Consider the following 27,974-nt stretch of genomic DNA (forward strand, 5'->3'; position numbering starts at 1 on the left):
TGATGAGAAGTAGTGTAGAAACATTAAGGAATTTAATTGTCATGTTTAATGTACCGTCAATAAGGACTGGGAGGAAGCATGGTACAGGGCAGGGAAAAAAATGGTGGAAATCTGCAATTTCTGTTGCCCACATCATGTAGATCATTCCTTGCCCTTTCTCTATTAATGAGCTCAAACCGGACATAGTGGTGCTAGCACAAGCATTATACGCCCTAGGTGACAGGCTCAAGCTTCCAAATCATCCACAGCACAACAACACAATGCCGGTGGCTTGATCGACGTCGCAGAAAAGTGGCGGCCTCCACTCTGGACAACTGATACTACCCCTACAACCATCACTATCCCAGTTATAATAAGTTTTTCAATAATTAATTTTGAGCAAACCTTCTACAATGCTACATTTAGTCCTCTTTGCAGAACAATGAAACAGCCTCTCATGTTCAAGCAATGCTGATACAAACTACTAGCAAATTTTAGCAGATCATACCGACCCAGCAGGACTCAGTGTTGCAAGTCCCCATCCTATGGACAAAAAGCATGAACAAATATACAATCGTTTGCCATACCTTGTGTCCTGCATTATTTTTATTTTGTCCCATCAACAAACATACAAGGGTTGTGGAAACTCGCTTCTTTGTAACCTGTTTATCAAAACAAGGCAATTTGAGGGGGAAAAAAAGAAATCAAAGTTAATTCGAAAAAGAAACATTTTTGTAAGGGCTACAATTTATGTGCTGTTTAGCTATTTATGTGCAACCTAATGAATGGTAAAATGAGGAAGCTTTGTGCAAAGCCCAGACATCCTTGAATCGAACTGAGTTTCTCTCAGTTATTTTGACAGCCTCCGCCATGATAAAGAATAGCACTGAAGAGCCCACGCGCGCGCGCGCACACACACTTACATAGTAGCTGGTTGGACAAATTGCACTTTGTTAAAGAAAAAGGGGACATGTTACCGTGCCAACATTAGTCAGTGAGGGGTTTTATAAATAACCTTTGAACACACATGATGTAAAGGGTTTCTAAACAGTACCCCAAGACTCATGTCAGCATTCAATGGGCCTGAACAAACTGTTGGACTTTTTCAACAGCCTTAAGACCGCACATTTAAACCAGGGATGACACTAACATGAACGATCGTGTGGAGTAATAATCTCTCAAGCGTGAGTTAAAGCTAAACAAAATGCTTACCAGTTTTCAGGAGCCCACAAACAGCCATCAGACTCGAAGGCATGTATGCTGTATGCATGCCTTGACTTGGGTGATGTGTTCTCAAAACTGCATCCACCAAAACTTATTGTTAGCTTAAATATAGTTGCAGGTCTGTCTGGGGGCATGGGTGGGTGTGCAGGTGTGGGTGCATGTAGGGGGGAAGGTGAGTGGGTTGGTGTGTGCATGTGTGCCTGCTCATGAATACAGATGTGCATGCAAGCATACATACACATACGTATATACATACAAACATTGTAAGACTACTAGTGCTGTGAAAGTGCAAAGAGAAAGAGGTCAATGGAAGACTTGCAAACACAATCACACTGGTAATCCTTGTATTATATACAACAAATGAATGTTAAAAACTAATTGTTTTGAAAAACAATGGTTGATCAGACTGCTAATCACAACCCAAGTTGCAATAACCTAGCTGGTCCTGTGCAAATGTGATGTGCTGTCCCAAGTGCTTGATTACCACTTGATGGAGACTTGCAGTGAGGGGAGCTGGGGGGCTATTTATAGGAACCCATGGAGGCTGGTCAGACCTGCTACACTTGACTTGATGCCCCCCACCTGCAGCCCTGCCCGACTTCCCCAGCCTACCCTGCCTGAAATGTGTGTTCAAGGAAAAGAAGTCTTTCAGTGTGAGCTCTAGCTCCCCCCCTCCTGTGTTCTTCCACCTGCGCCCTCAGCCCCTCCTGCGCTTCGCTCTCTTCCTCCTCCCACTCCCCCCTGCCTTCGCATCTCCTCCTTTGCATGTGCGTGCCCCCCGCCACCCCCTCTCCATCTCTGCCTGCGCTGCCCCCCCTCCCCTCTCCCTCTTCGCTTCCCCTCTCCTTCTTCGCCTGCCCCCTCTCCCCCCCCGTACCCTCTCCTCCGTTTTCCCTCGTCCCTCCCGTCGTCTTCAGGCAGTCTTTCTCAGTTCTTGGGGGATTTTTCTCTTGGGAAGTCTCAGCTTTTTTCTGGTCTTTACCCTTGGTAGGACTCCATGGCAGCTGCTCTGTCATCCCCAACCGAGGCCACCATTACTGGCTTATCCTTTTCGGAAGCAGATCTTCAGCTTCTCGCTACAGCTATTGCATCATTAGAGGCCTCCACTCTGGTATGCAAAATCGTCGGTAGCCACCCAGCGCACGGACAACTCAGAGATCTTTTGTAGGAGGGCCCCATCAGTGGGCCTGCAAAGATCACATACATTCATCCTCTGGGACGTGGCTACTATTAGGTTGAGTACAACTTGCCAGCGGCGTCAGATCGAGTCATGCAGCTGGGCCCTGTTGCATCGCGTACATCATAGGCCTTCTTGGCATGATGGTAGTATGCCTTCGACCCCATGTCCAACCCACTAGCTGGCATGTCAGGCTTCCTAGTGACAGTCTGCTTCCCAACTGTAAACCGGCCTTCAGAAACCAAAGGGCGGTGAAACAAACACTCGCACATAAAACACTTCAACGGCATTCAGAACCTAGAAAAGGAAAACAAACAGGGGGAGCTAGAGTGCTCCTGCAAATAGTACACGGACACCGATTGGCCCCAAATCGCAGTGGCGCCCCTTACGGTATTTCTTTAATTGATTATAAGAGCTTTGATTACAATATAAGGCTGGGAACTCAGCCGTCCCAGTAGAACTTTTGAAGCCTGCAAAGAACCTGCATCTGGCTTCTTGTCCACACGGCCTCCACAAACAAGTCCAGCCATTGTTCACATCAAAAGACTCTTCTCACATTGAGTCTGCATACAGAAGCTTTCTCCCATGATCAAGGCTGCCACAACCATCCATAGCCTCTCACACTATGAACAGCATCACACCCTGACACATCCAGTGCTCCTGCATCACAACACAGACTCCCAGACTGTCTCTCAAAAGAGTATCACAGCATAGCATACCATACAGTCGACACACCTGTACAAACCCTCTCTACCTTCCAAGGGTACTATCCATCTCTGTCATGGATTCCCTGTCCCCTGTCATGTCAGTAGCAAGGCTGTACCATACATGTGTCCATTCCTGTACCTTCTGCCTGCATGTGACCTATCTCTTGGAGAAACCCAAAAACATGTTTCCTCGAGAAACCTACGACCTGTTTCCACATGAAACCCTTAGGCCTGTTTCCCTTTGAAACTTCTGTCCTGTTTCCATACATCTAGTTACCTGTTCCCTCATGAAACATCTGGCAACATAGAGATGCCCATAACTATAGGTCGCACTGTTCCTTTCTAGTAGGAAGAAAACAATCTGCTCCATGAGCACGCAGCCATGTGAGCTTGCATCACTCCCATGCCAAGAAACATAACCAAAAGATCTGTACTTGTAGCCAGAAACCCAAGCACATAGCTGAATTTGCAGCCAAGCAAAAACAGCCCATAAACTGTCCCAAAACAGTCCCGAACCCAAATCAAAGAGAAGCTGAAAGTTCCATCAGATGAACGCCATCGACATGATGTCTATGTTCATGAATAAACCAGCCCCTCCTTTCTGTAGAAACACGGCGTCCTCCAAAAAGCACACACCTGGCAGCCTGCGTGTCTAGAGAAACCAACCCGTAAGCGTCTCTTGTGCAAAAGAGCATGAACTTCAGCCCTCTGCGCCTGCAGTCCAGCCCCTTATGCGTGGAGAAAAAAACATGTGCTGCTCTGTCCAGCACTGCCTGCAACCACCTGTTTGCCAAGAGAGAGAGAGAGAAAGGAGGCCTGTGACTCTGTCCTGTAGCGCAGCACAGCAGCCAGCCTTCACTCTCCAAAAAGCATACACAAGTAGACACTCAGATGCACCTATATTCCCTGTAGCGCAGCCCGCCAGCAGTATCTTCCTGCTGTCCGTACAGGCCTGCAGCTACCACTTGTACCAGCCGCCAGCCAACCTGCAGCAGCCGTACAGATATGAATGAGTTCTCCTGTGCGCAGCCATCATAAAACAGTCCACTTCTCCTCCACGCAGCCCACATGCACGCCTTTGTTTCTGCTGCAGTTCCCTCTTTCCAAAAGAGCCTCTCATGCCCTGCTTATCTGCGCAGCTTTTCACTAGGAAGGGGGAAAGTCCCACGCTCAGATCAGCCACTGCCCAACTGTCCTCTCTTCCACGTTGCCGCCTTGTACCTGCAGTTCAGCCCACGTGCATCCACCATGCAACCGACTAGGCGCATAGAAAAGAACATGTGCTGCTCTGTCCAGCGCTGCCTGTACACGCCTGCAGCAGAACTGTCCAGCACCACATTCTGTCCTGTCCGTACAGGTACAGTCGTATAGACCAGCATGAACTCTCCTGTGTGCAGCCAACATGTATCTTCAGGCGACCAGCCCTCCTCAGCGAAAAGCACACACGTCAACCAGATATATGCGCCTCCTTTGCCTGGCAGCCCCTCCTTTTCCCCAAAAAGCACACGTGGCCCCAAAATAGCTTATGGGCCACGTTTTCTTCATAAAAGGCATTAAAAATGACTTTAAAGGTTTTTAAAACCTTTTAAGTTAAAATTTCTTTGCCCCCTTTCTCACATGGGCTTGTCCACACATGGGCTCCCATCTTCACTCCCACCTGATGCCATTCACACTGTCCACCATGTCCCCGTGCACTCCTGCATCTTGTCCAGAGAAAAACACAGGGTCGTAACATACCCCCCTCTTGAAAAATGGCAAGCGTCCTCGATTGCACTCAATGGCACAGTAAAGCATCTCATGAGCAAAAACACCCCATATGACAAAAACAATGGCCTTCCAATGCATCTGGGTGATAAAACAATCATCCTGCACAATAGGCCACACTGTCACACCAAAGTGACAAACACCTCTTGCTTGTTCCTGCAGAACCTGTAGCAAAAGTCTAAAATCAAATGGAAACACGTTAACTGTGTTAGCCAAAAACAAAATCATGCATCATTCTACATATGACACACATATGCATGACACACATGCATTCGCAAACAATATGCTCCTCAAAATGCTCTACCTACTCCAAAGTAACAGTCTAAGGGCTGCTCGCAAGCCTTACGTCCATGGGCATCCCGCAGGACCCACGACTGAAGGTAAAACATGAGCATATGCAAGCATTCAATGCATCCAAACACTACATCTACCAAGTACTTTCCCACATATGTTCTCATGGCCATCCCGCAGGAGTTACACCCAGTGGTGCATCCATGAACATAATAAAGCACTTGATGTATCATACCAACATACATGCAGCACATGACACAATGCAGAGTATTTCCCAATGTATTCTCAATGATACCAGGATCCAATGGCACCAGAATACAAAAATACCTCCACCTCAAAAAGTGTATGCAAACATGCACAAACAGAGTTCGATCCATATTTCCATGAACCAAACCAACTCTAGGACTGCTCGCAAGACTTATGTCCTCCATAGAGTTAGCCATAGTTGCAATTAGAGTTCCAGGTGCGCGCGACTGTGAACCATACTCAACCATCATCTCATGTGTCTAGAACACAATATCATAGAAGTCCCATAAGCAGATGTACTGTCAGCCTCAGTACCTTCGGGTGAATACAAAGATGTCACCAAGCGACTCCTAGATAACAAATGAGCCTGTCTGTAACAAGGGAGCGGAGGTGCTACCCCCCTCTTGAGCATCAGGCAATACTCCAGACCCATGCTCTGCTGAACCTGAATGAGCCGTAACAAGAGTCGACTCCAACTCATAGGCATCAAGATAAAGCTGCAACTCCTGAGGTGAATCTGCTAAGTCACCCTCCTCCATCCACTTCGTATCCATCAGTGAACCTCCTCCATCCACTTCGTATCCATCAGTGAACAGCTCTTGAACTTCACAGGATAGCAACAGGAAACCTTACCCTGTACCTTTCTTTCCTTATGTGCCAGTATATGCTCAGGAATAAGAACCTCGTCAAGTTCCTCCACTTCCATCTGAGCCTCATCTGATACATCCTCAGGCACCCAAAACCTGCTTGCACTCCACCCAAGTGGTAAGCACAAGTCCCCGATGAAGCATAGTAGATCACCACAAAGAAACTGTCTTCCGAACCCATGAAGCCTCTATGAAGATACCACCGGTGACAAACTGTCGAAAGCCATAGCCTTCAACGCATCTCCAGCACCATAACACTTCAATTGCTTCTTGTTCCTGGCCGACTACTTCTTGTCCTTGGTGTCCTGTCTCCTGAGCTTCATCCTCTTGCTCTTCACCTCATATAGGCACCCGGCCAACGGAACGTTGTAAACCGGCCTTCAGAAACCAAAGGGCGGTGAAACAAACACTCGCACATAAAACACTTCAACGGCATTCAGAACCTAGAAAAGGAAAACAAACAGGGGGAGCTAGAGTGCTCCTGCAAATAGTACACGGACACCGATTGGCCCCAAATCGCAGTGGCGCCCCTTACGGTATTTCTTTAATTGATTATAAGAGCTTTGATTACAATATAAGGCTGGGAACTCAGCCGTCCCAGTAGAACTTTTGAAGCCTGCAAAGAACCTGCATCTGGCTTCTTGTCCACACGGCCTCCACAAACAAGTCCAGCCATTGTTCACATCAAAAGACTCTTCTCACATTGAGTCTGCATACAGAAGCTTTCTCCCATGATCAAGGCTGCCACAACCATCCATAGCCTCTCACACTATGAACAGCATCACACCCTGACACATCCAGTGCTCCTGCATCACAACACAGACTCCCAAACTGTCTCTCAAAAGAGTATCACAGCATAGCATACCATACAGTCGACACACCTGTACAAACCCTCTCTACCTTCCAAGGGTACTATCCATCTCTGTCATGGATTCACCCGAGCGACCCGGGTTCAAGTCCCGGCAACGGAACCTTGTAAACCGGCCTTCAGAAACCAAAGGGCGGTGAAACAAACACTCGCACATAAAACACTTCAACGGCATTCAGAACCTAGAAAAGGAAAACAAACAGGGGGAGCTAGAGTGCTCCTGCAAATAGTACACGGACACCGATTGGCCCCAAATCGCAGTGGCGTCCCTTACGGTATTTCTTTAATTGATTATAAGAGCTTTGATTACAATATAAGGCTGGGAACTCAGCTGTCCCAGTAGAACTTTTGAAGCCTGCAAAGAACCTGCATCTGGCTTCTTGTCCACACGGCCTCCACAAACAAGTCCAGCCATTGTTCACATCAAAAGACTCTTCTCACATTGAGTCTGCATACAGAAGCTTTCTCCCATGATCAAGGCTGCCACAACCATCCATAGCCTCTCACACTATGAACAGCATCACACCCTGACACATCCAGTGCTCCTGCATCACAACACAGACTCCCAAACTGTCTCTCAAAAGAGTATCACAGCATAGCATACCATACAGTCGACACACCTGTACAAACCCTCTCTACCTTCCAAGGGTACTATCCATCTCTGTCATGGATTCCCTGTCCCCTGTCATGTCAGTAGCAAGGCTGTACCATACATGTGTCCATTCCTGTACCTTCTGCCTGCATGTGACCTATCTCTTGGAGAAACCCAAAAACATGTTTCCTCGAGAAACCTACGACCTGTTTCCACATGAAACCCTTAGGCCTGTTTCCCTTTGAAACTTCTGTCCTGTTTCCATACATCTAGTTACCTGTTCCCTCATGAAACATCTGGCAACATAGAGATGCCCATAACTATAGGTCGCACTGTTCCTTTCTAGTAGGAAGAAAACAATCTGCTCCATGAGCACGCAGCCATGTGAGCTTGCATCACTCCCATGCCAAGAAACATAACCAAAAGATCTGTACTTGTAGCCAGAAACCCAAGCACATAGCTGAATTTGCAGCCAAGCAAAAACAGCCCATAAACTGTCCCAAAACAGTCCCGAACCCAAATCAAAGAGAAGCTGAAAGTTCCATCAGATGAATGCCATCGACATGATGTCTATGTTCATGAATAAACCAGCCCCTCCTTTCTGTAGAAACACGGCGTCCTCCAAAAAGCACACACCTGGCAGCCTGTGTGTCTAGAGAAACCAACCCGTAAGCGTCTCTTGTGCAAAAGAGCATGAACTTCAGCCCTCTGCGCTTGCAGTCCAGCCCCTTATGCGTGGAGAAAAAAACATGTGCTGCTCTGTCCAGCACTGCCTGCAACCACCTGTTTGCCAAGAGAGAGAGAGAGAAAGGAGGCCTGTGACTCTGTCCTGTAGCGCAGCACAGCAGCCAGCCTTCACTCTCCAAAAAGCATACACAAGTAGACACTCAGATGCACCTATATTCCCTGTAGCGCAGCCCGCCAGCAGTATCTTCCTGCTGTCCGTACAGGCCTGCAGCTACCACTTGTACCAGCCGCCAGCCAACCTGCAGCAGCCGTACAGATATGCATGAGTTCTCCTGTGCGTAGCCATCATAAAACAGTCCACTTCTCCTCCACGCAGCCCACATGCACGCCTTTGTTTCTGCTGCAGTTCCCTCTTTCCAAAAGAGCCTCTCATGCCCTGCTTATCTGCGCAGCTTTTCACTAGGAAGGGGGAAAGTCCCACGCTCAGATCAGCCACTGCCCAACTGTCCTCTCTTCCACGTTGCCGCCTTGTACCTGCAGTTCAGCCCACGTGCATCCACCATGCAACCGACTAGGCGCATAGAAAAGAACATGTGCTGCTCTGTCCAGCGCTGCCTGTACACGCCTGCAGCAGAACTGTCCAGCACCACATTCTGTCCTGTCCGTACAGGTACAGTCGTACAGACCAGCATGAACTCTCCTGTGTGCAGCCAACATGTATCTTCAGGCGACCAGCCCTCCTCAGCGAAAAGCACACACGTCAACCAGATATATGCGCCTCCTTTGCCTGGCAGCCCCTCCTTTTCCCCAAAAAGCACACGTGGCCCCAAAATAGCTTATGGGCCACGTTTTCTTCATAAAAGGCATTAAAAATGACTTTAAAGGTTTTTAAAACCTTTTAAGTTAAAATTTCTTTGCCCCCTTTCTCACATGGGCTTGTCCACACATGGGCTCCCATCTTCACTCCCACCTGATGCCATTCACACTGTCCACCATGTCCCCGTGCACTCCTGCATCTTGTCCAGAGAAAAACACAGGGTCGTAACACCAACCCTTACGAGAGAACACCTTCCTCTTCTCCCAGTGATTGGTGGAGCCATCGGGAGAGTGATGGAACCCTGCCTCGTCTCTTGCACGGGCGGCCGAGATTCCATCTTTTCGCAATTGTATTGCCTCACTGGAGATAGTGCCTCATGTCATATCTATACCATGCCTCCGGGGCGACCCCATCATTCAGAGAGTGGAGTACTGAAGCCTCCTAGGCCAATGTTTCATTTGCCAGCAAATGGGCCACCTTGCTAGAGTTTGCCCTCAGTGCCAGGCCAAGAGACCGCCTCGAATAGCGCCCCCCCCCCCCGCCAGTCCTCACCAGGGGGTAGAGAGAGAGGCAAGCTCTCAAGCAGCAGAGCACCAAGATCCGGCCGTGGACCACCCTGCGGCTGGAGAGTGGCGGACAGTTGGGCCGGCGGGCCATCAACCGACTACCAGAGCTGAGCGTCATTGCCGTGCGCACCAGGTTGACAAAGTACAGTAGGATTTGGTTTTGTCAGAGAACCATTATGAACATTTATCTCAGCACCCACCCGTCGGTGATGGGCCCCCTCCAGTCACGGAGAGGGTCCTTCCAACCCCCCCCATTTTGGCGGCCACTTCCCCGCCAAGATTCCTCCTCCGTTTCTTAGATTCTAGTGAGGCCAACCAACCCCACTCATTTCCTGGCGAGGCCTTCTCAACAGCTGTCATGACCCTGTGTATTTGTACAAGCGTATTCGAACATGTGGGCATGGTGGTCAGAATGTAGGACACAAGTGTGCATGACATTTATTGAATGTTCACACTTGGGACCAAATACTTAAAGTTGGGCCAAATGAATAAGTCTCTTTTCATAACCCATGGGGACAATGTCAAAATACGCAGCGGAGACGATAACCAAATCTGAGACCACAAGAGCAAGTAGAGTGCAGAAAATAGACAGCACAAGAGAAGGAGAGAGATGGACGTGTAACTCTTCTCTATACACAAGATCCCGAAGATGAAAACAAGATACAATGGTGTGGGGGCCATGGGGCCATTTTATATGGCCCCATACATGCAGTCGGCCTGTTGAAAAGGCAGCCGACTGGGTCTACATGTCCACGACCAGCCCCATCCACCAGTCGGCCAGCATGCAAGAGAGGTTGGGGACTAGAAGGGGCAGTCGGCCAGTATCTCGATCAGCTAGGGTGCAGAAAACTCCCTCCCACACTTGGTAAAAATAGAGAAAAATGGGGAAAAAATACGGGGAGTGAGGAAAAATGAAAACACCTACAAAGGGCGGGCACACCCACAACAGAGGCCCCGGTGTCTGATAAAGACAGGAGATGACTTCTAACACCCCCTCTCAGCTCCTGGCTGTGAAATCAACCCTAGGGAGCTCGAGTGCCGCCTGAGCGTAGCCTGAGGTAGAGACTTTGTGAAGAGGTCCGCCGCATTGTCCTCCGTCGAACAATAAAGTAGCAAGATGTCACCAGCCAAGATCTTCTCACGTACAAAGTGATACTGTATCTCTATGTGCTTGGTCCGGGCATGGAAGACCGGGTTCCGAGCAATAGCTATACAACTCTAGTTATCACACTGGATGACTGTGGGCTCCTTCTGTGGAAACCCAATCTGGCCTAGCAGCCTCCGCAGCCACCCAACCTCGCAAGTAGCACCACAAGCAGCCTGGTACTCTGTCTCTGTCAAAGATAGGACAATAGTTGGCTGCCTCTTATTGCTCCAAGAAACTGCTTCTGAGCCCAGGGTAAAATTGTAACCTGAAGTAGATCTCCTCGTTTCTAGATCTCCTCCCCAATCTGAGTCACTCCAACCTTGGAGTCGGACTCCATCCCCTCCTGTGTAAAAGAGTCCTAGATCCGTCGTACTCTACATATACCGCAAGATCCGCAATCCTATGTCCCAATGAGACTGCAATGGCGTCTGCATAAAAGAGCTCAACAGTCCCATGGAGGAGCTCAAGTCCAATCTGGTGTTCAGCAACCAGATCAATGAACCAACCAACTTCCGATACTGCGAGGCATCAACTGGCTCACAAGGATCATTAACAATTAACTTTGTATTTGGGTCCATCGGCAAAGTAATAGGCTTGCAGTTCTCCATCCCAAAGGCCTCAAGCAACTCATGAACATACCGCTGCTAAGAGACAAAAAACCCCCTCTGGGTCTGCCAGATCTCCAATCCCAAAAAGAAGTGGAGTAGGCCTAGGTCGGTCATCTCAAACTCCTTTGACAAGGCAGCCTTCATCACGCCAATGTGCTCCACATGACCGCCGGTGAGAATGAGATCATCCACATAAAGGATGATAATCGTAACCATGCCGCGTTCCCGAAAGAGATACGGGTTGGGATCTGCAACCGAATCCGAACAAACAAGGAATCAATCTTCTGATTCCAAGCCTTGGAAGCCTGCTTAAGACCATACAAGGCCTTACGTAACCTGTAAACCATCCCTTCTGATCGTGGAACAACAAAGCCTGGAGGCTGCTCAACATACACCTCCTCTTACAGTCCGAATCATGGTCATCCGTGCTGTCGGTGCAAAGGTATCCTCGTAGTCGATGCCTGGCCGCTGGGCATAACCTTTAGCCACGAGTCTGGCTTTGTGTTTGTCCACCGACCCATCTGACGCATATTTGGTCTTAAAGACCCATTTGATACCAATGACTGACCGTTTCGACGGCCTCGGTACCAACTCCCATGTGTTGTTCTTCTCGATGGCATCAAGTTCCACCTGCATGGCTTTCCTCCAAGTATCCTGTGAAAGGGCTCCCTTAACGGAAGTGGGCTCCTTGTCCTGCATAATACGAGACATTAAAGCATAGTTTACCTAAAGAAGCTCCGCTGTATTGCTTTTGTTGCGGACTCTGTGCGACCTTCGAGGGCCGTCCTCTATGGTCCACTCGGAGGGTAGCTCCGTGACACCCGACTCCCGAAGGGTGTCTATCAACCACCTGGGTACTCAAACAGATCGTGGAGCCTCCTACCATTGCGGGGGGTCTACTCCAGCAGTGGGCTCAACCTGTCACATGCACTCTGCACTCAGTGCATGGTGACAAGATGGCTCATCATCAGAAGTGCAGCAGTTGTACAGTTTTAGAACCCAATAGGATGATAATTGTCGTACGCCGTGACCCCATTGTACATCCTCAGTCCAGGATAAGTCAGGCACGAGCTACGTAGGCCATTCCTCAGCCTTAGCGGGTCAGTCAGTCAGTCAAGTCCCTTAACCCACTTGGAGAGAATCATTCATGCATGTAGAGTCAGTAGAAGCCTTAGGGTTTGCATCAGAAAGCACTCTGCATCTTGCATAATATGCATACATATGCCTGTGCATCATTTAGAACATCCCCGAAGCCTTAGGGAATTTACTGGGATTTATCTGGTATTTTTCCCATATTTATTAGTATTTATTTAGCATTATTTGCATTATTGGGCATTTATAAATATAAACTTTATTAAATGACCAACCTCCAGTTAGTATAAATAGGCTTGCCTAGAGCCTATTTTCTCATTCAGTCTTCATTGTGCTAAGAGCTCTTCTCCTCAGCCCTAGGAGCATTCTTGCCTTCAGCCCTAGACTAATCCAGCCCTTGGAGCTCATAAGCTTGCTTCTCCAGCCCTTGAGAACCCCTTGCTTCATACAACCCTAGGCGCCTGCTATCAACCTCCAATCAGCCTGTTTTCAGCATCAAAGCAGCCCTGATTCAGTCCCTTACAGTCCCAAATTCAGCCTACAGCTCTACCTCAGATCAACGCCAGAAATCAGCCTGCAGTACCCTGCGTTTTTCTGTCCAGCAGCAGAAGACCTCTGCGTTTCTATCCAGTAGCCTCAGTACCCTGCAGTTTCTGTCCAGCAGCCCCAAAACTGCTGCGTTTCAGTCCCTCAGCACCCCTACAGGCCTGCGTTTCTGTCCACAGCAGTTTCCAGCCCTGAATCAACAGTCTACAGCAGTTTCCAGCCCTGAATCTGCAGTTTGCATCAGTATCCAGCCTTCTGTGCATCATCCATACATGCAGCAGTCATCTGGTGAAGGTAACACAGCATTCATAAGTGTTTTCAGCATTCTAACGTAGTGTAGAACAGTTCACCTTCTTCTTCTCTCAGCCTCAGGTGTGCAGCCCTTCCTCATGCCCTTGGGAAGAGTGCATAGGCTCGAGATCAAGTCATCGAGGTGTTTCTACAGCAGTGTACAGATCAGCCACTCTCCGATCCTCCGAGATCTTGCGTTTGGCTTATCTACAGTCCACAGTCATTCTCTCTAAAGAAATAAAGCAAATACTATCTCGTTATCGGGATAGGGGGCCCTTCAGTGGGTAATTCGGGACCCAATCTGGTGTACAGTTCTCATCTATCTCTCTCTCAACTCTTTAAAGTTTGAAGTATTGAAATGGATTGCTAAACTCACGAAACTCAGGATACAGAAGACGGTGTGAGCATCTGTGTGACAGGATCTTCCAATACAAAGACTTCCGCTGCATATCACATTGGTATCAGATTTAGATTGTCCACACACACCGTATCCTAGCGTGGGGGCATCCTTGGATGGTTAGATTGCGTTCCGGCACGACCACTGACTTCAGCATCATGTCTACAGGAGAGAGTACTCATCAGCCGGAAGACGTCTCCCCCGAAGGAGACCTCGTTCTTCCGCCTACAGCAGACACCATAGCTCTTCTTAGAGCTCAGAACCAGCTGCTCATGGAGCGTCTCCAACTCTTTGAGGCAACAGCAACACGTCCTTCTACACCTCCAGCAGCACCCGACTACATCTCCCTCTTCTTTCAGATGGAACAACAAAGGAGAGAGGACGAGGCCCGAAGGAGAAGAGAAAAAGAAGAAAGACGGGACTATGAGGAAGCCCAACGCAGGATCGACGAAGACCGGCGTCAGGCTGAACTTGCCGCTCCGGAACACCAACGTGAGCTTGATCGAGAACGTATGTTACTCGAACACCAACGGGAAAAGGAGGCCATACACTTGAGGTATCAGCAGCTCTCCTCAATCTCCCCAGTCATAGGTGTCACCAGCCAGCAGCCCGCAGCAGCATCAACCACCATCATTCGCAGTCAACCAAATTTCAATAAGTATGATGGTAAGTGTGATCATTCTTCAGTTAATCAATTTATTCATCAGTTTAATGCTCATTTTCCTTTAGCTAAGATCACAGACCCACAAGACAAAGTCCACTTAGTGGCTCCCCATCTCATTGGTGAGGCAGTCACTTGGTGGCAGCATTGGTCTAGTATTCATACAGACCAAGCCATAGGTGTCACAGCCTTTGACTGGGACATCTTTGTCCATGACCTGAAGACCAGATTTCTCCCGCCCCAGTACATGACCGGTCTGAAAGACGAGTTCTATGGACTCAGACAGAACGGATCCCCAGTGCTTCAGTTTTCCGGGTAGGTTATTACTTTAGCACAGCAGTTAGGGTTATCTGAGCAGGCCAAGATGGAGCAATTCATTCGTGGATTGGACTCCAGCATTCGGTTCACAGTTCGTAACTTTGAACCAAGTACATATGACCGGGCTCTGACTCTTGCTCGGAATGAAGAAATGAAGCTCAACGGGGGCAAGCCCAAGCAGGCATCTCAGTCCAGTACCAAACCCCAGCAGCAGCAATCAGCTGCACAGACAGGGAAAGGTAACGCATCTTCTAAAGATGCTAAGAAGGACAGCAGTAATAGCTCCAGTTCAGGAGGTAAGAAGGATAAAGAACCTAAGAAAACCCCTGATGAAAAGGCTAAAGGAGGCATTACTGGAGGTTATCTTCCTCGAGAGGAGCAAAGGAAGTACCAGTCAGAAAACAGATGTTTTTTCTCTCATACCATTGGGCATGGTAAGAAGGATTGTCCAAAAAGACAAGCGGGGCAAGCCTCCAAAGCTCCTTCTGCCACAGTTGCCACAGCCTCCCCAGCTCCTCCAGCCCCGCCTACTACCTCAAATGCAGTTCAACTTTTACCTTCCATGCATCCTATGCCATCCGTGGTATTTGATGCTAAGCAGGAGGGTGAGAGCGATGCTGCTCAGAAGAGCCTCATCCGAGCTTATGGCTCTGCCCAGGGCCGACAGTTTGTAGTCTTCTTCGATATGGGTAGTTCTGAAGATGCCATCTCTCCCCAGTTGGCTAATAAATTGAACTGCACATTAGTCCCATATCATCTGGATGTAGACGGGTTTGCACCTGGTCTCCGCACCCACATCTCTCAGAAGGCACAACAGTTTTCTTTTCAAGTTCAAAAGGCCTCATTCCAGCCAGATTTCATTGTCTCTCCTCTTTTGGGATGTGACATGATCTTAGGAATCCAGTGGTTTCGTCAGTATGAACCTATTCCCAATTGGGGGCAGGACACCTTTATTATCTCTAAAGGTTTTCCTGAGCCTGTCATGATTCGGGGGGATAGGAGCATTCTTGGCGTTCTTATGATTTCTCATCTCCAGGCCGGCGAGCTATGTGCAAGGGAGCAGAAGGAGCATTAATTTATGCTCAGACAGCTTCTATCTCATCAATAACCGCTGTCTCATCATCTTCAGTCCCTCAGTTAGCAGAACCTCCTAGCAAGTTTCCCTCTTGTCTTTCCAAGACTTTCAAGGGCAAGCTAGAACAGCAGTCAGTTTTCAAACATTTGAAACATGTTCCTTATGGACACATTTTCACAGTCACCACAGACCACCAAGCACTTAAGTGGCTCTTGACGATGCCAAGTGCCCAGTGGAGTGCTCAGCACACTAGACAGGGTCAGCTCTTCCACCAGGTTGGAGGAATGATCAAGTACATCCCTAGTCAACATAACCCAGCAGATGTTCTTAGTAGAAAGACCAGCATCCCGACCAGTCAGGAGTCTACCATTCTCAACATCTCTGGAAAAGACTTAGAAGATCAGTATGTCGATTCCGCAGAGTTTGGTACTCAACCCAGTTTGGCCCTCAATTTTGAGCCTGGCCATCATTCAGTTCATAGACAGGCATGTAAGTTTAGACGAGATATCCACTTCGAGGAAGGGGATTGGGTCTCTCAGTGCATCATGAAACAAAGATTAAAACAAGTGGGCAAACATTGTCCCAAGCTTTCATTCCGTAGTTTTGGCCCTTTTCCTATAGTTAAGAAGATAAGTGATGTCTCAATGAAGATAAAGTTGCCTGCCAGTTGGACAATGCATGATGTTTTCCATGTTTCTTGGCTAAAACCATATGTTGGTCCAGAAGTGTTTGATGTTTCAGATGAACAGTAGCTAGACGTGGTAGACGAGACAGAAGTTATTGAGCCTGAACAGATCCTTCTTCATCGATGGAAGCATGGTTCCGATCGACGGATTCGTCAGTTCTATACGAAATTCCGAGATCGAGGCACCCACGAAGCCGTATGGCTCGACGAGGAGTTCTTCCAGGAGTACCCCCAGTTATTGGCGGACTACTTGGAAGCCATGAACCTGCCGCCACGGTAATCAGGAGGGAATGTCACATGCACTCTGCACTCAGTGCATGGTGACAAGATGGCTCATCATCAGAAGTGCAGCAGTTGTACAGTTTTAGAACCCAATAGGATGATAATTGTCGTACGCCGTGACCCCATTGTACATCCTCAGTCCAGGTCAGTTAGTCAGTCAAGTCCCTTAACCCACTTGGAGAGAATCATTCATGCATGTAGAGTCAGTAGAAGCCTTAGGGTTTGCATCAGAAAGCACTCTGCATCTTGCATAATATGCATACATATGCCTGTGCATCATTTAGAACATCCCCGAAGCCTTAGGGAATTTACTGGGATTTATCTAGTATTTTTTCCATATTTATTAGTATTTATTTAGCATTATTTGCATTATTGGGCATTTATAAATATAAACTTTATTAAATGACCAACCTCCAGTTAGTATAAATAGGCTTGCCTAGAGCCTATTTTCTCATTCAGTCTTCATTGTGCTAAGAGCTCTTCTCCTCAGCCCTAGGAGCATTCTTGCCTTCAGCCCTAGACTAATCCAGCCCTTGGAGCTCATAAGCTTGCTTCTCCAGCCCTTGAGAACCCCTTGCTTCATACAGCCCTAGGCACCTGCTATCAGCCTCCAATCAGGCTGTTTTCAGCATCAAAGCAGCCCTGATTCAGTCCCTTACAGTCCTAGATTCAGCCTACAGCTCTACCTCAGATCAACGCCAGAAATCAGCCTGCAGTACCCTGCGTTTTTCTGTCCAGCAGCAGAAGACCTCTGCGTTTCTATCCAGCAGCCTCAGTACCCTGCAGTTTCTGTCCAGCAGCCCCAAAACTGCTGCGTTTCAGTCCCTCAGCACCCCTACAGGCCTGCGTTTTTGTCCACAGCAGTTTCCAGCCCTGAATCAACAGTCTACAGTAGTTTCCAGCCCTGAATCTGCAGTTTGCATCAGTATCCAGCCTTCTGTGCATCATCCATACATGCAGCAGTCATCTGGTGAAGGTAACACAGCATTCATAAGTGTTTTCAGCATTCTAACATAGTGTAGAACAATCCACCTTCTTCTTCTCTCAGCCTCAGGTGTGCAGCCCTTCCTCATGCCCTTGGGAAGAGTGCATAGGCTCGAGATCAAGTCATCGAGGTGTTTCTACAGCAGTGTACAGATCAGCCACTCTCCGATCCTCCGAGATCTTGCGTTTGGCCTATCTACAGTCTGCAGTCATTCTCTCTAAAGAAATAAAGCAAATACTATCTCGTTATCGGGATAGGGGGCCCTTCAGTGGGTAATTCGGGACCCAATCTGGTGTACAGTTCTCATCTATCTCTCTCTCAACTCTTTAAAGTTTGAAGTATTGAAATGGATTGCTAAACTCACGAAACTCAGGATACAGAAGACGGTGTGAGCATCTGTGTGACAGGATCTTCCAATACAAAGACTTCCGCTGCATATCACACAACCTCCTGTACTGACTGAGGTTGATCAACTAGAACAATGGTCTGGGAATCATCACCAGACTCCTCTGGATCTCCAAGAAGTGTCAGCTCCTCGACAGTGGATACTGGAACATGCTCATCAAAGACCACATCCCGGCTGACAACAATCTCATTCCTCTCTGGATCATACAATCTGTATCCCTTGGAAAGAGAATTATACCCCACAAATATAAGCTTGTGGGATTTGGAGTCAAGCTTCCCCCTCTGCTTCTTCGGAATATGTACATACGCATCACTCCCAAAAACACGGAAGTGGGAGACATCAGGTTTCCTGCCAAAGTATGCCTCAAACGGAGTTATATTAGGTACTGAAGTCGTTGGAGACCGGTTGAGGGTATGGACAGCCGTTGCCACAGCCTCTCCCCAAAGTGGACAAGGAAGATCACGATGCTCCAGCATGGTCCTCGCCATCTCCACCACAGTCCTGTTTTTGCGTTTTACAACTCCATTCTCTGAAGGCGATCCTGTATTGGCCAGTTCCCTCTTGATGCCATTATCTGCACAAAATCTGAAAAAAACATTCGAGGAGAATTCACCCCCTTTGTCAGCCTTGAGAGTCTTTACCTGCAATCCAGACTCTTTTTCCACCATCACGTGCCAATCCTTGAACCGTGCAAAAGCTTGGTCCTTCTGTGAAAGAAAGTAGACCCACGTGAATCTGGTACAGTCATCAACAAGCAGCATGAAATAGAGAGATCCTCCCAATGATGGTGTTTGCTGAGGTCCACACAAGTCAGTGTGAATCAACTCCAATGGTTTTGAAGCCCGCCTGGAAGCCTGCTTCGGAAAGGATTCCCTACGTATGCAAGAATTGCAATGTCCTTGCCTGCTGCCAACATCTGGCAAGCCAACCACCATCTGGTCCCGGAAAGCTCGCCGCAGTGCATCCACATTTAAGTGGCCAAAACGAAAGTGCCACAGATCTCTGACCTGAGAACCTGTCAATGAGAAGAGTGCAGAGAGCTTGTAGATACCATTCTCCACACCGCCTTCCCAAACAACCTGGCCAGTCTCACGGTCCCGTAGAGCAACGGAATGCTCCTCAAATTTCACCCGAAAGCCAATCTTGCATACTTCATGCACTGACAGAAGATGAAAACCAAGAGCACGGACGTAAAGAACACGGGAGCCATGCTTGCCCCCCCTTTGCCGTCAGGAATAATCTCCATCCGGCCCTCACTGTGTATCGGAATGGTGGAGTTGTCGCCAACGAAAATGCGACCTGACTACCGTTTCAAATCCAAAAAGAAGTCACGGGACGGAGTCATGTGCCTGGAAGCACCACTGTCAAGAATCCATTCCCGAGTATCCTTTGCGGTGAAGCCAACTACCTCCTTGCTTGAAGACGATGAAACATCTGAGTCCATCATCTCTAAGTGCACAAATGCAGGAGTCTTTGCAGCTGAGGCTGAAGAATCAGCACTCTTCCCAGTCCGCTTAGGACACTTCCTCCAATAGTGGCCTTTCTCGCCACAATCATTGCAGGACCTCTCGGCCTTTAGTTTCTCTCGTTCTGTGTCCGGCTTCTTCTCAGAAGACTTCTCCGGTGAAGCCTTCCCTTTGCCCTTGTTGTTATTCCGGCCTTTCGGCCGTTGGCCAGTTAAGGCCTCCGAACCTCCGCTGTGAGGAGGGTTCGTGAATCGTTCCTCCTGGTCCAAGACCATGGGCACAAGCTCCCACAGGTAATGGTGCTGAGCCTGCCACTAGTAATCAAAGAGTAGAAAGCGGAATACTCAGCAGGCAAGTGGGACAACAAAGTAATGGCCATATCTTTTGATGATATCTCCTTCCCAGCCTAGAGGACTTCCTGCTGAAGGGCCTGCAGCTTGTTAATGTGCTCCCGCATCGTCGACAACTTCGCAGGGTACATAAGGCATCTGTACTTCCAAGGAAATCCTCTTCATGGGCGATACCCTATTATAAAGAGAAGCCAAGTGCTGCCATATGCCTCTGGCCAGCGTCATATGCCTTGCATGATTGATTACTTGCGGTGTGTAGTTGAAGAAGATAAATGAACGGACCCTGGTGTTGACACGATCCCACATCTGTGCCTCTGCCTCGCGGTCCTTCCTCGTTGACAGTAACTCCCCTTCCTCTGTTTCCGGCCGTGGAACCCCGATAACGATGAAATCAGCAAGGTCATATGACTCCAGCACAGACTCCATCATAACCTTCCAGATGCCGTAATTGTTCCCGTCCAACTGATGGTCCACTGGGAACGTGGGGAGTGTTGGGATCTTCACATGCTTCTCAGCCAGCTCTAACAAATCTGCCATCGCCGGGATGTAACTGAAAAAGGGTGGGTGGGTGGGGAAAAAAAACTTTAAACCTCCAAGTGGCTGTCCAGCAACTCAGCCCTCCTTCCTTTTGCTTCTTCTCTTCCCGAACAATCCCTAACAGTCCACCAATCAACAACGCAACAATCCCCCTCTTGCTCAGAAAACTCCCAAGATCTTTCAAGAGCCTAGGGCTCTGATACCATGTCAAAATACGCAGCAGAGATGATAACCAAATCTGAGACCACAAGAGCAAGTAGAGTGCAGAAAATAGACAGCACAAGAGAAGGAGAGAGATAGACGTGTAACTCTTCTCTATACACAAGATCCCGAAGATGAAAACAAGATACAATGGTGTGGGGGCCATGGGGCCATTTTATATGGCACCATACATGCAGTCGGCCTGTTGAAAAGGTAGCCGACTAGGCCTACATGTCCACGACCAGCCCCATCCACCAGTCGGCCAGTTGCGCACAGTCAGTCAGCATGCAGGAGAGGTCGGGGACCAGAAGGGGCAGTTGGCCAGCATCCACAACCTCTGACCAGCAGTCGGCCAGTATCTGGATCAGCCAGGGTGCAGAAAACTGCCTCCCACACCTGGTAAAAATAGGGAAAAATGGGGAAAAAATACGGGGAGTGAGGAAAAATGAGAAAACACCTACAAAGGGCGGGCACACCAACAATAGAGGCCCTGGTGTTTGATAAAGACAGGAGATGACTTCTAACAGACAAATGTTTGGAGGAGACAAAGGATTTAAAACCTTTAAAAAAGAACCTCCTTTTTGTGGATTGTGGCCCTTTTGGGAGGGGTCACGTTATTTTTGGAGGGGGGGGGGGGGGGGGGGGGGGGGGGGGGGGGGGCTTCTTTTGGAAAAGTCAGCTGCAAGCTGGGGACACTTACGTTTTTGAAAGGCTCGCAGACTGTTGAAGGGGTGCACAGGGGCTGAACAGCAGGATTCCTTCACCTCTTTACAACAGGTCAGCTGCAACTGGACGGGTGGTGTTTTCTCTATCTGGGTAGCGCCGGCTGAAGCTACAGGCAGGCTGGTTGCAGAAAACACACACAGGTGCTCAGCTGCTGGACTGTAGACGGTTTAAAGAGGGGAGGCGCAGGACTGCACTCTCTCTCTCTCTCTCTCTCTCTCTCTCTCTCTCTCTGGGGGGGAATGGTGCAGGACTGCAGGCTATTCTCTCTCTCTCTTCGCGAGCAGGGCTGGCTGCAGAAAGTGCCCAGCCAACAGGTTCCTAACACTCTTTCTCTCTCTCTCTCGTGGAGGGTGGCAGGTTGCATGAGAAACAGGGGGGGAGGGTGTTGCTGAACAGAGCCGACTATTATTCTCTCTCTTTCTTTTCACAGGCTAGTGGGCGGTGTCAGACGCACACAAGCTAAGACCTCCTCTTTCTCTGGCTCGTGGGCTTTTCGGGAGTGTTTCTCCTAGTCCCTTGTGAGAGGAGGGATTTGCAGCCTAAGAGGGCAAAAACAAGAGCAAATCTAGCATGTTTTTGGAAGTCTACGGGCTGATGTATGGCTGTGTTTTTTGGCTATGTGCGTGGGCCAATTGGATGCGTATTCAGGGCCTTGTGGATGTAACCTCTATGCTAAGAGGACCAGAGGACTGGCAGTTTGGACATGCATATGTATAAGCAATGTATGTCACAATGCACAGTGGAAATGAAGACAACTGCTGTAGAGAGCCATACACAGATGAAAGAGAGAGAAGCTTGTGTAACTCTGCTATATACACCAATAAATCCCGGAATAATACAATATGGAGTGTGTGGGCAAGGGGCCATTTTATATGGCCCCTGGCTGCTGGTCGGCCAGCCCAAAGTCAGCCGACAGCTGCCTTGGTAGCCCATGACCAGTAAAATAACCAGTCGGCCAGTAGAAGGGCAGTCGGCCAGCACTGAAGTACAGTTTGGCAGCACCAGATCAGTCGGGTAGCATAGACACAGTTTCCCAGTCATCTGGGGGCAGTCCACAGCCCATACATAGCTCCAGAAAAATAGGGAAAAAAATACGGAGAGTGAGGAAAAATGGGAAGACACCATATACGGGCAGGCACACCCACAACAAAGGCCCTAACATAGTGTACATATAGGAGATGACTGCTAACACCCCCTCTCAGCTCCTGGATGTGGAACCAATCCCAGTGAGCTAGAGTGTTGCCGGAGCATAGCCTGAGGTAGAGACTTCGTGAAGAGGTCTGCCACATTTTTCTCCGTTGAACAATAAAGAAGCAAGATGTCACCAGCCAAGATCTTCTCACAAACAAGTGATATTGTATCTCTATGTGCTTGGTCTGGGCATGGAAGACCGGGTTCCGAGCAATACCAATACAACTCCGGTTATCACACTGGATGACCGTGGGCTCGTTCTGTGGAAACCCAATCTCACCAAGCAACCTCCGCAGCCACACAACCTCACAAGCAGCACCACAAGCAACCTAGTACTCTGCCTCTGTGTCGACGCAACAAGGCAATAGTTGGCTGCCTCTTGTTGCTCCATGAAACAGCCCTTGAGCCGAGGGTAAAACTGTAGCCTGATATAGATCTCCTCGTGTCTGGATCTCCTCCCCAATCTGAGTCACTCCAACCTTGGAGTCAAACTCGTTCCTTCATTTCACCTCTAGTGGTGTAGAAGAGTCCAAGATCCTTTGTACCCTGCACATACCGCAAGATCCACAATCCTGCGTCCCAATGAGACTTCAACGGCATCTGCATAAACGACCTCAACAACCCCCAAGAAAGCTCAAGTCTAATCTGGTGTTCAGCAACCAGATCAATGAACCAACCAGCTTCCAGTACAGAGAGGCATCAACTAGCTCACAAGGATCATTAACTGTAAGTTTTGTGTTCCGGTCCATCGATGACGTGATAGGCTTGCAGTTCTCCATCCCAAAGGCCTCAAGCAACTCATCGACATACCGCTACTAGGAGATGTCCAACTGCGGGCTCAACCTCCTCAACTCTATGCGATCTTCAAGGTCCATCCTCTGTGGTCCATTCGGAGGGAAGCTTCGTAACACCCGACTCCCGAAGGGTGTCTACTACTCGAACAAAACGCGGAGCCTCCTGCTGCTGTGGGGGCTCGTCTCCAGCTGCGGGCTCAACCTCCTCAACTGACTGAGGCTGTCTAGCTAGAACAATCGACTGGGAATCATCATCAGAATCCTCTGGGTCTCCAAGAAGTGGCAGCTCATCAATAGTGGAAACTGGAACATGCTCATCAAAAACCACATCCCTGCTGACGACAACCTCGTTCCTTTCTGGATCATACAACCTGTATCCCTTGGAAAGAGAGTTATATCCCACAAAGACAAGCTTTTGGGACTTTGAGTCAAGCTTCCCCCTCTACTTCTTTGGAATGTGAACATATGCATCACTCCCAAACACACGGAAATGGGAGACATCTGGGTTCCTGCCAAAATATGCCTCAAAGGGAGTCGTGTTCGGAACTGAAGTCATCGGAGAACGGTTGAGGATGTGGACAGTTGTAGCCACAGCCTCTCCCCAAAGTGGACGAGAAAGATCACGATGCTCCAGCATCGTCCTCGCTATCTCCACCACAGTCCTGTTCTTACACTCAACTACCCCATTCTTTGACGGTGAACCTGTATTGGCCAGCTCCCGCTTGATGCCATGTTTCACACAAAACCGCATGAATGCATTGGAAGAAAATTCTCCTCCTTTGTCAGCCCTAAGAGTCTTTGTCTGCAAGCCAGACTCTTTCTCCATCACATGCCACTCCTTGAACCGAGCAAAAGCTTGGTCCTTCTATGAAAGAAAATAAACCCAGGAGAATCTGCTATAGCCATCAACAAGCAGCATGAAGTACAGAGAACCTCCCATGCATAGGTGTGGCCAGTGTGTACCAACTCCAAAGGTTTCGAAGTCTGTTGGAAGCCTGCTTTGGAAAAGATTCTATCTGCTGCTTACCACGAATGCAAGAACTACAACGTCCCTGCCTGCTGCCAACATCTAGCAAGCCAACCACCATCTGGTCCTAGAAAGCTCGCCGCAACGCAGCCACATGGCCAAACCTAGGGTGCCACAAATCACCAATCTGAGAACCTGTCAAAGAGGAGAGTGCTGAGAGTTTGTATATACCATTCTCCACTCGTCTCGAATGCCAAGCTTCATCACTCGAGATGCATAGGATCCCTAGTCTCAAGCCTTATTGGGAGAGTTATGACATCACTCCAGTGATACAACGCAGATATTGGCATAGGCTTTGGCATTCATACAGAAGGAGCCAGATCTCTCATTTCTTTTGGTTATTTTTACATGGTGGTCTCCCCACCGATCAGTGGAGATTGGTGGTCTCCCCACCGATCAGTGGAGATTGGTTTTCAGTGTAGCACCTACCTGCCTGAGATGTGCAGTAAATTCTGAGACTGTACAGCATTGTCTATGGGGATGCAACACTGCACAACATATTTGGGGTTTTATAGCCCAACTTATGGGCAAATTGAGTGGCCGCACCATGTATGTTACTTGGGGACAGTTGCTTGGCTTCCCAATCTGGTCCGCAGCTTTTCTATGAGGCAATGATACAAACACTGCTATTTTCATTCGTAGAGGTATTGCCCAACATGGTTTGTTGTAGGATGTCCCTCACTCACATTATACACCCCCCAGACAAAGGATTGACACTAGTTGGGAGATTGTTGCCAGTACTACAACATCGCAGATCTGGAGAGCTAGATGCACGGAGGCTATTGAGGGTGTCCAAATTTTTGAGTCTCAATGCATTGATATCGTCCATACTCTCATGGCTACTTGGGCTCGTATTCAGGGGTCCTCTCATTCAACGTAGAGGCAGACTTGCAAACACAATCACACCCAAGTAACCTAACCTAATCTGCGTATTATATACAAACTAATTGTTCTGAAGTACAATGGTCAATAAGACTTTGCTAATCTCATGTGCAAACACTGGTTGCAAACGCGCTTCCCAGCTCCCCCAATCACTTGATCGCCACTTGCTAGAGATGGAACTTGCAGAAAACATTGATGGGGTGACTATTTAAAGGACCCCATGGGGGCTGGCCGCCCAACCTGCTATACCCACTGACCTACCCTACCTGACCACATTTGGAACGCCCTGCCTGGTTGTCCTGGCTGCCCTATTACTGCCCGCACGGTTGCCCGGCCTGCTGCCTGCTGTTGTGCACCTTACCTAAAGGTAGGTCATATACATACATGATCACATTTCAATGGCGCTGAAACAATACCTTTGATGTACAAGGCTTCCATGGAGGAGGACCAATGACCCAGCTTCCACATCAAGGGGTACAAACTCAGAATAATCATAGATTGGGGACTCTCCAACAAATCTTGCACCATCTGCGTCTTTGAGATATCGTCGCTTTAGTCCACCTATAAAATGGTTTACAAAAAATTTGAAACAACCCTTCAGTTAAGAAATTCCCATATACTAGAGTCGCTCGATAAAAAGAGAGATCTCACCCACCTGTACCACATGGGCAGGGGATCTCCCCCATCCCAACTCCCACCTATTCATTGGGTGGGGGAGATGTCTGTAAAGACCCTTAATCAACAGTCAAGTTGGTCATCCAAACCTTTATGAGACTTTGGCAGCGCCCATAAACATCCATTTTCCTTAGTCGCATCCTCTAAAGCGAGCCAGAGACCAATTGTAGATGGAGGATCAGTGTATAAGAAACAGCTATCTTGGTGTGGAACCACCTCCCCACCTATTCCCGGTTGCTGGGTCCACAAAACGATTGGCCATCAGAGCAAGACTTGTGGGTACTGATCCAAGAAGATGCAAAAATGACAATAAGTGAACCAAGATTCCCGCAGAATAGCAAGCAATTGTAGATTACCTTGAATATGTACATGGACTGAATAAGCACAGGTTTCTTGTAGTTCAGTGACATGAGCACATCCGAGATCTTTGAGGACTGTGAGAATTTCTTGAATTCTGGGTCTTGCTCATGTAAAGCTGGAGACCAACGTTTTGATATAAGTATTTCAAAAGGACCAAAAACAAATACAAAAAAGATGGTGGCAGCCAACCAATCATGGGACTTACCATGACCAACCTTGTTGATGGAGAGCTCCTTGGGCTGCTTTAGGTTTCCTTCAGCATCGAATGCTTTCTCTTTCATTAAAAAAAAAACATTTCCTTCCACTTTAAAGTTTAAAGTCATTGAGGATCGCCTTCGGAAATGGGGGCCCTACTGGCTCCACCCTGGCTGCAAAAGACAAGCGAGACTCTCTTCCTGAGGCCACCTGATAAGAGACCCCCCACCATCCCTCCTTTCCCCCTGCCCCATACACACACGCATATATGCACACAGATATGTGGTATGCATGGAAAATATTTTCATGCCCGTCAGGATTGTACAAAGAGATATACTAGCACATTCAAATGGGTGAACAAAAGGAAACTGAAGTTTACCTTCAAAGAAGAATGAAATGTTGTTGGCACTTTCGTTAAAGTAATCATCCAAGTTTTGATTCTATACGCAAACAGACATGTTAAAAAGTTTGCCCAAGCCATTATTGTACCCCGTGCTGCCCAGAAGGGAGCATGAGTTCAAACCCCAACATCTATAATAAAAGGGTGGCTTCACAACATGGTAGTATGTCTGAGACTGCCAATTTGTTGGGCAGCCACCTACCCCCAGAGGCATTTGCAGCCCTGAGATGTTGCAGCATCTTTGACAAGCGCATTGCCGGGTGGATGTTGCAGAATAAATAGCTCACAACGAACAAAAAAGTACTTCTTTGGGAAGTGTCCGATGTAGAATAGAAATACCGGAGTTTTGGTAGAGAATACTGTGGTATGAGAGGGGTCAAACCCACGAACAAGCTCCTCCATGCGCTGCATCATTTGCTTGCATTCGTCATGGCTTGCAAATCCTTCTATCACCAAGTAGCCTAAAGTTCACAACCAGCATAAGATACTTCTATCAGTGGTAAGTCAAAGTTATACACAATCCTTTGCCAGATCTCATCTCTGATAACAAGCACCTCCACCTGATTTTTTGTAGCAAAGACAGGATACCATGCCTCTATTAGGCCAGTTTACAAGTCCACACTTCACCTTGAGATCTGCAGCTCAAGCAGGAACATGTCTCTCGCTATGCTACAGATACACTGCTCTCAAGCACGTGCAAGGCTGGTTTCAAGTACCATGACGATGTCTAAAAAAATCCTAGACTCTCAAGTCCACCCATCGTAACTAACGACCATGCAACCCCACATCCAGTCAGTTTGGTAGACATCAAGACATCCAAAGTAGATCCCTTTCACCAAGTCCCAATCGTCCTGCCAGTGCATCATGGAGGGAAATGTCTGCTGACAGCAACACACATTATTTCTGACCTTTTATCTCTGCTGAATGTGAAATCACCAACTCCATTTGCGATAGGTGTCCTATTGATGAACAGCATGAAGTGAATGAGTCTTATTGATGAACAGCATGAAGTGAATGAGTCTTAGCTAGCTTGCCTAGCATGATTACAAGTGGGCTCACACCCAAAGGGTGGTTACTAGCTGCCTACAACTTCATGTCTATGGGCAAGCTGC

General features: G+C 48.3%; 1 protein-coding gene across 1 annotated transcript; it reads right to left on the reverse strand.

The window, feature by feature from the left end:
* Positions 1 to 27,534, reverse strand: LOC147619449 (phytanoyl-CoA dioxygenase-like). The gene is made up of 10 exons (XM_086773122.1): positions 27,423 to 27,534; positions 27,202 to 27,323; positions 26,842 to 26,902; positions 26,473 to 26,541; positions 26,264 to 26,382; positions 25,997 to 26,144; positions 25,649 to 25,793; positions 1,192 to 1,278; positions 567 to 641; positions 1 to 326 (listed from the first exon to the last, which is right to left on the reverse strand). Exons 1-9 carry the CDS (start codon positions 27,451 to 27,453, stop codon positions 599 to 601), a joined length of 825 nt encoding a protein of 274 aa, XP_086629248.1. The 5' UTR covers positions 27,454 to 27,534; the 3' UTR covers positions 1 to 326; positions 567 to 598.
* Between the last annotated feature and the right edge of the window lie 440 nt (positions 27,535 to 27,974).

This window comes from Cibotium barometz, chromosome 33, assembly GCF_041138505.1.
Source record: "Cibotium barometz isolate CiBa-2024 chromosome 33, ASM4113850v1, whole genome shotgun sequence".
In the NCBI taxonomy this organism is placed as follows: Eukaryota; Viridiplantae; Streptophyta; class Polypodiopsida; order Cyatheales; family Cibotiaceae; genus Cibotium; species Cibotium barometz.

Coding starts and splice junctions, on each gene's coding strand:
- LOC147619449 (XM_086773122.1), bottom strand. CDS start 27,453: ATGGTATCCTGTCTTTGCTACAAAAAATCAG. Junction 26,903..27,201: donor TATTCTCTACCAAAACTCCG/GTATTTCTATTC, acceptor GTTTGCGTATAG/AATCAAAACTTGGATGATTA. Junction 26,542..26,841: donor CATTTCATTCTTCTTTGAAG/GTAAACTTCAGT, acceptor TTTTAATGAAAG/AGAAAGCATTCGATGCTGAA.